This window comes from Sturnus vulgaris, chromosome 5, assembly GCF_052056855.1.
Source record: "Sturnus vulgaris isolate bStuVul1 chromosome 5, bStuVul1.hap1, whole genome shotgun sequence".
In the NCBI taxonomy this organism is placed as follows: domain Eukaryota; kingdom Metazoa; phylum Chordata; class Aves; order Passeriformes; family Sturnidae; genus Sturnus; species Sturnus vulgaris.
In genome coordinates this window covers 66,551,285-66,564,257 of record NC_142247.1, presented here as the reverse complement: position 1 = coordinate 66,564,257, position 12,973 = coordinate 66,551,285, and the positions used below count along the sequence as shown (strand labels likewise).

At 39.6% G+C, this 12,973-nt stretch overlaps 1 protein-coding gene across 1 annotated transcript in view; it reads left to right on the top strand.

Annotated features, from left to right (window-relative positions):
• SEMA3D (semaphorin 3D) overlaps positions 1-12,973 on the top strand; it is a 139,028-nt gene that overhangs the window by 85,265 nt on the left and 40,790 nt on the right. Inside the window, exon 8 of the mRNA XM_088165887.1 lies at positions 5,640-5,782. Within this exon, the coding sequence (XP_088022013.1) occupies positions 5,640-5,782 (143 nt within the window). The remainder of the gene's footprint in view (positions 1-5,639; positions 5,783-12,973) is intronic.

Here is a 12,973-nt window from a genome sequence, read left to right as displayed (position 1 = left end):
CTATAAATATAGATATTGTATCATGGGGTCTTTGGATTACGTAGGCTTTTTTAAAAAAGCTCAGTGGAACAGAAATGCACTTGAGAAAAGTCACAGAGGTGAAAATGCTAATTAAGGGAAGAGTGGGAGCTGAGACCTAATCATAGTTTCCGTCTTTGATCTGTATATCTGTGCATAATCCTACAGTTGAAATAATATCATGACTTAAATGCTTCTATATCCAGTCTTGTTGAAATGATTTTTTTAAACTTGTTAGAGGCTGTTCCGTATAGCGTGTTGAAACGACAGACTAGAAATCCCACATTTTTTGGTAGGAGGTATTTTTTTTTTTAATTTTCCTTTTTTAAATGGAGAAATACCCTTTGTTGCTGTGAGGATCATTTTAAAACCACTAAGGGCACACTAAAATAGCTTCCCAAGCAAAACACTGCTTTTTCTTGCCCGTTAAAAAACATTGTGAGCTAGTAAACCCTCTAAAAAACTGGCTGCATTTGCACCCAGCCAGTCTCAAACCACACACAGAGTAACATGGAAAACTTCACTCACAAGCTAACCCTGCTCAATTAAAGCATCCTCCTTTTAGTTGTCAACTGTCTTTAAAGATGTGGCAACACTGGCCCTGGCTCAGGATGCCTGTGTAACTATTATGGGTGCAATGTAAAGCCAGGGCCTGCTGACCACAGGGTTAAGTTGTCTTCCCAGCAGACAATTTCTAAAAATGATAATTTTGCCTCTTAACTCTTTGAGGCCTCAACGAGAGGAAATTTTTTTTCCCTTAATAATTTTTCCCTACCCCTTCTGTTCCTTCTTCTGTATTTTTGCCTTAAATTTCTATCTAGATGTAACTCCATAACCCCAGGATTTCTGCTGTGAGATGAAGAGAAAAAGAAAAAGCCACTTAAAAGTCATGTGTACCTTTCCAAATAGGACATGGAAGAGTCTCACATCTAACTCTGCTGACCTATCCCACTTTCATTTCCTGTGCTGAAAATTTTCTTGTCCCACCTCTTCTACCTCATCTCTCTTGCTTCCACACACCCCTTGTGCAGTGCAGAGTAGAAATGGACGGTGATATGGAGCAGGACAGGTCCTTCCAGCAGTCAGTTCTCTAATTCTAATCAGCCATGCAACTGCATATCCAGTTTTATCACTGATGGCCTGCAGATGCTCAGCATGGAAAGGTGGCTGGGTAGCTGCTTTCCTAAGGGATGCAATAATAAGCTAAAAACAAAGATTTACTGTGGTTTGGGCCTGAGGAGCATCTGGTGTTTTCATTAGTATAGATCCACATTGATGAGCATTACAGGGTTCAGTTCCCAGTCCAAAAGAACTTGTAGCTTAAAAATACAGTTCCAAACATTTCTTTCTCTTGTTATTGTTTCTTCATGAGCAGTTTGAGGCAAGGGAACAGTCCAAGAAAACAGAATAAACTGTAGGTTTGAGAAATGTTTAGATGTTTTAGTGGGGGGGGGTATGTCTGCCTTTCCTCTCTCATTTAGATTGATTCCTGATTTTTTCTGTTTTCACTTAAAGCGTCTGTATTTGTGAAACTTTTCTAAGGAGAAGAGTATATTAATATGTCTGGGTCTGAAAAACAGCTTTAGTGTGCTAGACCGTGAGGTGAAAATTGCCCCACACTATATAAACACTGAAGACCCTATATATTCTTCAGGTTTACCTTGTTTCCAGCCATATAAAACCATACAGCCACAATTCTGTCTAAGACTTCACAAACACAATCCCTTCAGTGTTATACTAAGAGGCATAGACATAAACTAGGTGCTTTTAATATTTTGAAACAGTCCTTTTAAGGTTGGAGAAAATTTTAAGCGCAGCTTGAAATGACGGCATCATTTCTGCAATAAGCCATAGGGTGGCCAATATATTTCTAGTTTATTGTGTAATGTTACCAATTAGAGACTTTTGTGCTTTCGGCCGATACTGGTGTAAAGAAAATATTTACTTGATTTCAGCTTTAAAACTCCCATCTCATCTAAATCCCCTCTTCCCTAAATCTACTGCCCATTTACCAAGCGTGTGTTAGACCTCCATGAAAAGTTGTACATACTTGAATAATTGTACAATTGGAAATAAATTATTACCGTGCATGACTCATGTTTTACTTAGGATAAGCATAAAATGTACAGCTTGTTTTCTTCCAGAGGGCCAAGAAGGTTTTGCTATAATGCACCTTAATATTTAGTCTTACTCTGTTTCTGGAAACAAAATTATCCTTCCCTGAGGGAAGGGAGCTAAAGACAAAACATGAGGGAAAAATGCGTGGGATACCTTCCAGTTCCTTGCAGGGCATCTCTATCTTGACTAATTAAGACATGTCCTAATCTCAGTGGCTGAATAGCAGCTCCAGAGAGGGGGAAGCTAATCTTTCCCATGACTCAGGCTCACACGTGCTCACACTCCCGCAAGGGTGGCACTGGAGCAGAGGGGAGCAGGGCTGGGGCTCGGGCATTCCCACAGCTGCTCCCGGAGCTGAGACACGTGGGGCTGGTGGCCCCTCTCTGGATGGCAAAGCCACCCACTGGAACCGAGCCTGCCCCGTGGGCAGAGCAGAGCATCCCACCAGCCCCACACACAGACATCCACTGAGCAGCTGCACATTCCTCTCTCTTCCTTAGGAAGAGAAGGCCATAGCTGGAACGAGGGCTTCCTTGAATTGCATTCATCTCTTTTTTTTTTCTTCTCACTTTTTTCATAGCAATTTAGTCGTCTTTTCCAGGGCAAAGTCTTGGAGGCAATGAGTTCTTTATATCCTGAGAACTTTGGATGGGATTCAGCTCCCTTAGCTGTAAAAGGCAAAAGTTAGCATCCTGTCTGAGCTCAGTCCTTTTGCTTGCCTCTGTAATTTACTGAGAGAGGTGACACTTCCAGGGGGTGACTCACCCCTCCTATAGTAGGAATCTGTCTTAAAATAGGATTGTCCATTATCACTTTGTCCCTCCCTGAGAGAGGACCTGCCTGAGAATGGGTTAGGAGCTTGATTTCTGGGTGGTTAGGGTAAATGAGGTAAGCAGTGTCCTTTGCATTCTGTCATGCCACGTATTTCTGGCAGCCCAACTACATAGAGGTGCTGCTTCCCACTCTTTAGGGTTGCTTTTTCATTGTGTTCTGGGACAGCCACTCCTTTGTGGTTCTCTTTTTCTGAGCCTAAGTTCTTCATAGGTCACACTGCCAAAAAATCTCTGCTGATTTCAGGAGGGGGTGATGGCCAGCAGGTAACCAACAGCCAGCCCAGCAGTGAAGGACCAGCTGTATCAGCTTTTCCCACTGGGCCACATGAAAAAGAAAGCACAAGCAACATGTGTACCATCTCTTGCCAGAGCTCATGATGCCTTTAGTCCCTGGGTTGGTTACATACAATCTAGCCATGAGCTTAGTATGTGGGAAGATCTGCTGAAGCAAATAGTGTGAGGGATAGCTCTGTCTATGGGGAAAACAAACAGTAGTTTAAAACCATCATCATTAGTTTTTTCTCCCATGCAAAAAGTCTAAAAGCCTAATTCACAGTTAGTTTAAATGCACTTTTATATGTTGGATAGATGGGTTAGAAAAGATGAGATGAAGATCTCAATTGCAGAACATTATGTGCTTTTGAGATCATCATCTCTTCCATTTAATTATTTTCACTTTGTCTTCATATCTTTTACAATGCATTTATTTGGATTTAACTTTCAACTTCAGTGTTTTCAATTGTGATTTAAAATTGTTAAATATTGGTGTCCCTTTAATTCGTTAGAGATTCTTCTAAATCTGTTCCAGGATTGGTATTGAGACATTTATTTTTGCATTTGGCTTGCCAAGGAAAGCAATTAAGTTTAATCTTCAACCCCCCATACATACTGTGAATGTGGATTAAGAATAAAAAGGATGTGACTTTCAAAAACGTGGTAGAGAAGAATTTCACACGTTTCCTCTTAAATGGCTGTTTTGCTAACCACATATTTAAGAAACCATACTGAAAGCATATTTATGTATTTATTCATGCTTAGAGATCTAATCTTCAGAGTATCCTTACAGGCCCTGAGGGGTAATTGAATATTTTCCTCAAGCTCGTTTTGAAATCCTAACTTAAATTTGTAGATCTTGATGCCTGCATAATTTCTTTTTTTCTGCTGACACCATTCTCTAGTGTCAGAAAGGTTTAAAATGGAAGCAGCACTGTGGCTATTTTCACCCATAAATTTATTCTTCTGAAACAAAAGTGCACACTGCACACTTAAACACATCCCATTTTGTCTCAGACTGCAAACTTTTGAATCAAGGACTCTGTTTTTCTTCTGTGTGTACTGTAGAGTTCATGGTGAAAATTCCTGAAGACTAATATAAAGTAACAATCATTATGAAAAGGACAAAGGCATGAAGATATATTGAAAGCTGATAATAGTATTCCCCCATATAAATAGTGTTCTCTGTTTGCTCTGCATTCTTACAACACCCTCCTTATTGCTTTCCACTGCAGCCTACCTGATACTGGGGGACAAAGACTGTGTATTTTATTGCTGAAAGAATGTATTTTAGAGTCAAGGGTCTCTTTGCACTGTATTTGTATATCCACTTCTGTTTAAAGAAAAACATCATTGATCCAAGTGCCTTCAAAAGAGCTCGTCTATTGTAGCACACTGGGGAATGTCTTAAAAATCACTGCCCCAAGTAGCTGGTTCACTTGTGCAAGGCAGGGTTGTTGACTGCTCTGCTGCAATCATGGACCCTGGAATTGCTTCCATTTCTGGTTTTAGTGCAAAATTAAAAGGAAGACAAACAAACAAAAAACCCCAACACCAAAAACAAAAACCCTCAAGTACTGAGCAGGTAGAGCAGGATTGGGGACCATGGATGAGGGAGCTTGGGAACAGTGAAGAACATCTTGGCCCAGTAAGCATCTTGGAAGATGCAGGCAGACACCCAAACTTGCCTTGGAAGAGACCAGGGATAAAGTAATGGACCAGCATGCACGACAAGGCATATTTTGCAAAAAGCAGATATAAATAACCCAAACAAACCATTTCATTGATACAGCCAATCTGTTTTCAAGCACAAGGAACTGCCTCCTTAAGACTGACCAAGTAGTTTGGAGTTTGCTGTGCTAACTGGAGAATCCCAGCCCGGCACTGTGTTGGATTTGGTAGATACAGTCAGTGAGATTGCTGTATCACAGACACCTGGAACACATTCTTTGCAAGCTGTCTCTAGTAAACAGTAGTATATTTCTATATTCATAACTACTGCAATGAGTAATGAAATTAATTTAAATTCGACCAGGTGATTTCAGAAAATCTACTGAAGTTCATTTTGATGGCAAGAGAAGTAAGGTAGATTTGTATAGGCAATACTTTGTACTGAGAATTACTCTGTTTCCAAACACAGAATGATAACCAGTGCTGCATACTTTTGCAAGTGGTAGTAAGATCTATACACAAAAACATCAGGCTAAGAGTAAATACTTAAGAATCCATGGTGGTTTTTACTTGGAGTTAGTAAGAAACTCACTGTTACTTATCTATATAATATTTTTATTTCACTGGAAGATGCAACATAAATGCAGGGATTTAACAGCAAAGTTGTTAAACTAAGGCTTTTCTTCAGATTTTTAATTTCTTTTTTTTTTTTTTTTTCATTTCTAGGAGCGAAATTCATTGGAACTTTTCCTATCCCAGATACCTATAACCCAGATGATGATAAAATCTACTTCTTTTTTCGAGAAATATCACAAGATAGTGGCACATCTGACAAGACAATCCTTTCCAGAGTTGGGAGAGTTTGTAAGGTGAGGACTCTATCTTTGTGATAAAATCTAATGAGAATTTTGGTTTATTTCTCTGAGAAGTGTGTTTTCCCCTTTTTCACCCAATGAGCAATCGTAGTAATTTTTCTGAACATAGATTACTAATGCCATCTGAAATTCACTTGTCGAAAAACAGACTTGATATTGACAGTGTACCTCTTTTAAAAAGCTAACTTGTTTATAAGTTGTAATCCTGTGTGCAAACAGTAGAGTATTGACCTTCAATGCAACAATGTCGTGCTTTGTTTTATGAGCTTCCAGTGAGGATGGATGAGTCAAAGTGTACACAGTGGCAAGGTATATTGGGGTTTTGTGGAAAGTACCCACTGATGCATGGACATGCAAACCCATTCCTTCAGCTTGGCTCTGTACACTATTCCTGGGCATTACTGAGAGCTGGAGGCAATCATTTGTTTCTGCACATTCCTGATAACCCGCTGGGGTGAGGGGAGGCTAAGGAAGTATACAGTTTCTGAACTACACCCACATCTGCCTGGAGGTTACCTCCCTTTGGAAGAAGAGCAATCCTTGACCCACTGACCAGGAGGAACCAGACACCCAGTCTCCTGCAATGTAAAAAGTTCATTTAGCTAGTGCCTGACCTCCTTTAAATGATTACTCCTTCACTTTCTCCTTCATTTTGCTTGGGTTTGCCCCTTGTAAAAGATTTGTGCTTTGGTGTACAGACTCAGGCTTCCATGAGCTGTACTCTTCATGCAGAAGCATCTCTGTCAAGGGCAGAAGCCTCCTCAGAAGATGAGAAGAAAAAACCCTGAAGACAGCAGTCAGTGTAGTTTGCTGTTTAGCAGCTTCATGGTTTTACTGAGGTCTCTACATACAGTGGCAGAAGGGTCTGTAGACTTCTGTGTCAAGCACACACTCTATCCACTCCCTCGTTCCCTAGGACATTCTGTTCCTCTATTGTGTAGTAACAGAAGCAGTCAGTAGAAGTGCTCCCATCCTGCCCTTGGGTCCTCAGGAATCAAAAGTCAGGAAAATGAAACTTGAAAGCTGCCTTCGTATTAGTAACATAGCAAACATAAGCTTTGAGCAAATGTTTATCTTGTGATAAATTAGATATCTGCAACACCACAGCAGTCACACAAATAGGTATGTTTCTATCATTTTGTTCAGAAGCTTTATCTGACTTGCAATTTCTGAGCAGTGTGACTCTGCTGGAAGTTTCTCGAGAAACTTGAAAATTAATTAAATGCATTTTTGATTTGCAATAAGACGTGTGGGGGAGAAGAGCACTCATTCAGCTATGGACACACGCTGAAAAACAAAGAGTGGACAAGTGTATGGATGTGTAAATGTACAGCTGCTCTGCAGTCCAGCAAACTCCCAGCTCCAACTGAGATTTCAGTGGCCACAGCCATTTCACACTTCTGTCCTTGACCTAAAGTGTTAAGATAACAAAACATTCATTCATAAATCAGTTCTCTAGTAGGTTTTCAGCCAGACGAAAGAATGGATAATCTTTAGTTGGGTATTTCACAGCAGAGTGATTTATGGCAGACTGGAAATGCAAACATTTATGATTTGCTGCTAGACATGGCATTTGCTGATTATGAGAAAGCACTTAATGCATTAGAAGAATTTGATTGACAACATTTTCAAGCCAAGGCACATGAGAGAGTAAAGTAAGATATATTGGCTAGAGAAAACCAGCATCCTTTACCTAGAGAAAAAGGAAGATAAGCTATCATAATAAAAGCAAATGTATTGTAAGGAAATCCTAATGACTGTGTATAATCATACCTCAAATGAGAATGAATTTGTAGAGTAATCATGTTAATGGGAAAAATGTCATGAATTTTATTTTTAGTAGTCAAACCAAAACAATGAAAGCTGATAAGCAAGGTGATTATTATTAATAGTTCTACACTGTCTTCGTTATTTACTGAGCACTTCCCACTGGTTACAGAATTTTCTTGATAATCCAGACTCCTGCTTTTTATGATTTGTCTTAATTACCAACAATTTTTTTTAAATATTGCCAATTATTATAACAAAACCATAATTATTATGAGTATTTAATAAAAATTACTTGTTTAATACTTGTTTTACTTGTTTAATAAAAATTGCCATGACTTGTCTGTTCATGGACAGAGATATTTTGGATCTGTGCTGTGGTATGAAACATCTGTTGTGCTTAATTGTCTCTGACATGGGAACAATGCTTTTGATTGCAACAACTGATAGCAACAATTTCTACTTGCACTGTCTCATTAATGTGACCTGTACTGCTCAAAGTTAAGCCTTTGCCCTCTTTCTCTGTTAAACAGGGAATAACAGTAAATGAGAGGAGCTCAGCAACTTAGGAAATAATTTGCTTGGTGTAAACACGTTTTTTTTCTACTAGAACTCGATTGCTCTCTACCTCACCGTGCCTTAGGGCTCCTGTCCATTAATGCCAGAAACACATGCTGAAATTAGAATAGGCTTTGTTTTTAATAAGAAGCTTAGTCAATGCAGCCTATTCTTTGGCTAATTTTCAAGGGTTCAACAATATGGTCTCTCAGTGATCCCGTCCCTTAGGGAAAATCTCTGGAAAGCATTCCCCTTTCCCAGCTACTTTCAGACCCAGCAGACTGCAGTGCTCTTGCTGGCAGCTCTTTGCCCAGAGTCCAGCAGCTGTCACTTGTCCTGCTCACCAGACCATCCACAGCAGTGCCCTGCAGCCTGTGCTGCAGCTCTGCACAGCCCTCACTCGGCTTTGCATCATCTGTTCTGTGTCACTGGGGTAGCACTGCCACTGGCGGGGAGCTGCTTTCAACAGGCACTTTCAGAACCAGTTGTGTCATTTATCATGGCAAATGGCGTTTCCTGTTTTTGGTTTGAGCAAGGCAGAAAAAGTATCATTGCCCTATCTGTAATACCTGATACTACTTAGGGTGCATTCATACTTACATAAATTGCAGCGTTTGAGGTTATTGGTTTTCTTTTCATGTAAGGCCATAACCAAAAAGAAAAAATATTATTGAAGATTAGCCAGCAAGATTTATTTCTTTTTTAAAATGCATGCAGTTACATATATGTATATTAAATGATCACACAAACCTTAACTTCTTAAGAGCATGGATCCACTTAGTCCTATAAACTTTCACAGCTACAGTGTCTTCAAGCCCGCAATGCTGAACCACTGTGCATCAGAAAAAGACAGAACATAGTCATTACACATTGAGGAAGATTTTGGAAAAAATAAATACAATTGCAGTATCCATACACCATGCCCTATGCAGTCCAGTAGCAAGTCAACTCCATTTTTGTACATATTCACCACTAAATGATGGCAGAATTGTAATTCTATTTATAGACCGCCTCGTATGTATACGAGTATAGCCCCTAGAAAAGACCCAATTTTCCCTCTTATTTTTCCCACTCAAATAAAGGGAGAAATAAAAATCTAAAATAGACGAGTCACAGAAAAGGTTTTGAAGAGGGAGGAAGGTTGTTGGAGTTTTTATTTGTTTGTTATCTATATAGAAACACATCTTTTCATAGTTACAACCTCATCCTATTGGAATGAAGTGGAAATTAGCCAAAAGCAGTAGTCTCTGTGTTGCAGTATGAAAATCCTGTTTATTATTACAGTGGTTTGCATTTGCTGTGTTACAAGCTTCTCTTTAATGGTTTTGGTGATGTATTGCAAAGCTAAAACGTGCAGTCTTAGAGGCTGGTTGCCGAGACCTCAACTGCCAAGAAATCAGCCTTTAGCCCCTGATATTTTCCCATATTTCCCAAAGTGTTTGGTATCCAGAAGCAGCCTTTGTTCTAGTGGGAACAAGTGAGCTCTTTGTCTTTTTTTTTTTTTTTTTTTTTTTTTAAATACCATTCTACCCCTATATATACCAAGCTGTACCTGGGGAAAAGAATACTGCAATTAGGCACAGCCCTCTTGGTTAAACTGTACTTTCTAAGCAGACTGGAATGTAATCATTTTAAGAGCTCTTGAGTCGAGAGCCCTGGACACACCCTGCATTCCACCTTTGGGTAATGTAATTTATTTCCAAAGCCATGAGCATCAGCAGAGTTCAAGGCTGTGACCTTGCCTCCCGTCTGGTGCTTAAAGCAATTTGTATTCCCAGAATGACAGGAGGGAGCTATTCCTCCACTGCTCCAAGTCCAGAGTCTCTGGTGGGCTTTGCCACAGGGCTGCTTCTATATGGACGTTAAGAGATGTTTTTCTTGTCCTGGGTATAGTTTAGCCATGCCTTTACTGTGACTAGGCATAACTGGCCCATTATCATTATTGGTATTTCTGTATTGTGGAGATAAGTGATCTCTCTCCAAAGCCCTTGGAGCTGTCCTGGCAGTGTCCTGCTTTCCCGTTCAGCCGCACTAGCCAGGTCCCGGAAGCCAAAGAGCCATGTTCACATGTTCTCAGCAGGGCTAATTAGTCTGGGCTCAGAGCCATGCTCGTGCAGCTATCCTGCTTCCAGTTCTGGAGGCAACTCATTCCAGACGAGATTTAGCTTCCTGTGTGTTACATGCACACATGCCTCCTTTGTCACCATAACATTGCCTAGCCACAACTCCAGCCATGGGAAATACTTTTTTTCTTGATTTCTGAATAATAACGATTAAGAACCCTCTGAAAAAGATGTCCCTAGAACAACTTCGGCCCTCATTTGCCCACTGAGTGTATTTGAAGCAGTGAGTCTTTTGGCAACCAACTCCTCCCGGACTTTCAAATTTGATATTTGCACATTATGTGCCATTTGAAAGTTTTCAAATTATGTAGGAAAGCAGATGCTCATCATGATGATTTCATTTTTAAGGGCTGATGTGTTGGAGACAGGCCAGTTCCATATAGTATCTGCTTCGAACAGTGATGGATTAAGAGATAAAACATCAGGCTTTGTCAGGTCTTCTGGTCCAACTTTCCTTATTGGCAAGGGTTATGTAAGTAAAGGAAGTATTGTAAATTTGTGTCCCTCATGGGTGTGTTTCAATAATTGGTGTTTTGAGGGGAGAAACCATGATTTACAGATGAGGCAAAAATATGTAAGATATGCTTATTTGTAAAGAGGTGTGACTGAATTTTACTGAGCCTCAGGGAAAGTGAGAAAGAACTTGCAGTGTTAAGATATATCTTTAGAAACTGGACTATGGAAATGCAGCTGCACAACCTCTGAAGCAAACTTTGGAAGCCATCCTAGTTGCCAGAGAGACTCATTGCTGCATAAGACACTGTCAGTACACCTTGGCTCAGAGGTGGAAGCCTCTAGAGTTATTTGGAGTGAAGTTCCTATGGCTAATCCAGAGTCCCTGACTTGTGAGTGCTTTGGCTCAGATGATCAGATATCTGTAAGAGTAGCAAATGATGACTTTATGATTTTGAAGTTTCCTCACATGATTGAATTATCTTCCTGGGGTTTTTTTCCCTGTCAGTACATTTACTATAAAAATGTACCATGGTTTGCGGTTTTGTTATTGCTGATTGAGTACAGTGTTGTTAATGCAGATGTTTCAGGATTCCAGATTGTAAAAGACTCTCTGAGATGATGACCTACCTTTGTTCTTTTGGTCTCATGCCCTTTCCATCTCTCAGCCTGTGGTTATCAATGCTGTGGTCGCAATTATCTCATGCAAGTGACTTCAGTCACTTTTACATATCCAAATGGGGAAACCAATTATCTGGCATTCCCTTGCTTCAGTAAAGGCAGATAACTAATTTTTGGAGGAAGATTCCTTCCACCTTCAACCCAAATCACTCTCTGAAGGACGTATTTTCCACTGGCCATAAAGGGACCTCCTGTCCTACTGAGTCCCTGGAACCTGAAATCCAAGGTTCTGATTTAAGAATGTGAAATTCTGAATGGCAAATTCAAGCTTATTTGTTCATAAAGAAACCAGCTTATCCCAGTGCTAGGTCTCATACTCCTCCAGTTTCACAGTGCTGTCACTCTGTTCAAATTATATAAATTCTAATCTCCTGTTTGACATTAATTGCATGATCCATCTAATTACTTGAGTTGCCTGTAGCTTCTTTGTCAAGAATGCTGCCTTTCATAACATGAAGGTTTTGTTCTTATTTTTTTATATCTTTCTTATATATGAATATAACATAATTTATATTATATATGAAAATTTAGATGAGAGGTAAAAGCAAGTCAAACATGAAATAAATCATGGACAGTTTATACTCAAAATTTTAAGTAGATTTTTCCTGAGAATCCTGTAACATATTTTATTTCTTCAGCTATAAGACTTTGCTAACTTTAGATTCCCACTGAAGTTAGAATGAATGGTGGATATAGTAGAGTACATTTAATTTGTAACAGCCTTTGGACAGTTTAGGGGAATATTCTTAATACTAGCATGCCTGCTGAAGATAATCTGAGCAGGATTGCTGCATGGCCCTAAGGTAAAATGGTGCTTTTATTCTTTTATTTTTCCCAAACCATCCTTGTCTCTCCCTGAGCCCGTTAGTTTCTGGAGTTTGGGGATTTTTTCATGGTATGTGTAGTAACCGTCCAGAATTTTCCTTTGCTGTGTAGTTAGATTTTCCAGTCTGGATCTCATCCAAAGATAATTTGGTAGAAACTTCTGGGTGTGATGTTTAAATACTTTCCAAAATAAAAATAAACATTTTCCATAGTGAACCATACAGTTATGCATGCTCAGTGTGAGTACTTTTTGAATGAAATAAAAACAAGCCTGGCTGAGGAACAGGAGCTAAACAGAGTCACCACCTCATTGTCAGATGGGAGCTGCAGACACAGAGGAGAAGTAACTTCCCCAAGTTTATTGATGTGTCCATAGGAGAGCAGTCCAAGTTCTAAAGTCTCATGTGCCTTCTTTCTCTTGCTTATATTGCAAATGTGCTTTTAATTCTCTCTCAAGTCACACTTCATGTGTAGCTTGATGTTTTCACTGTAGCCTGATGAAATCAGGGGAGGAATCTTCATCTACTTTAATATGGTTTGGACAAGAAATTTCTCACCTGAATTCCCGAAGAACCAAATTTACCTTTCCTGTGTTAGGTCATCATCTAACAGTTGAGTGGGGACAGATTATGTAAAGTAAAACTAAATAATGATAGAAAGAACTGTGAATCTGAAGACAGAAATTGAAATGAGACTGTTGGCTGTTTCTCATTTATAAAGTCAGCTACAAGGTTGGAGGTTTTTTCCTCCATAATATAAGGGTTTGCTTCAGGGTATG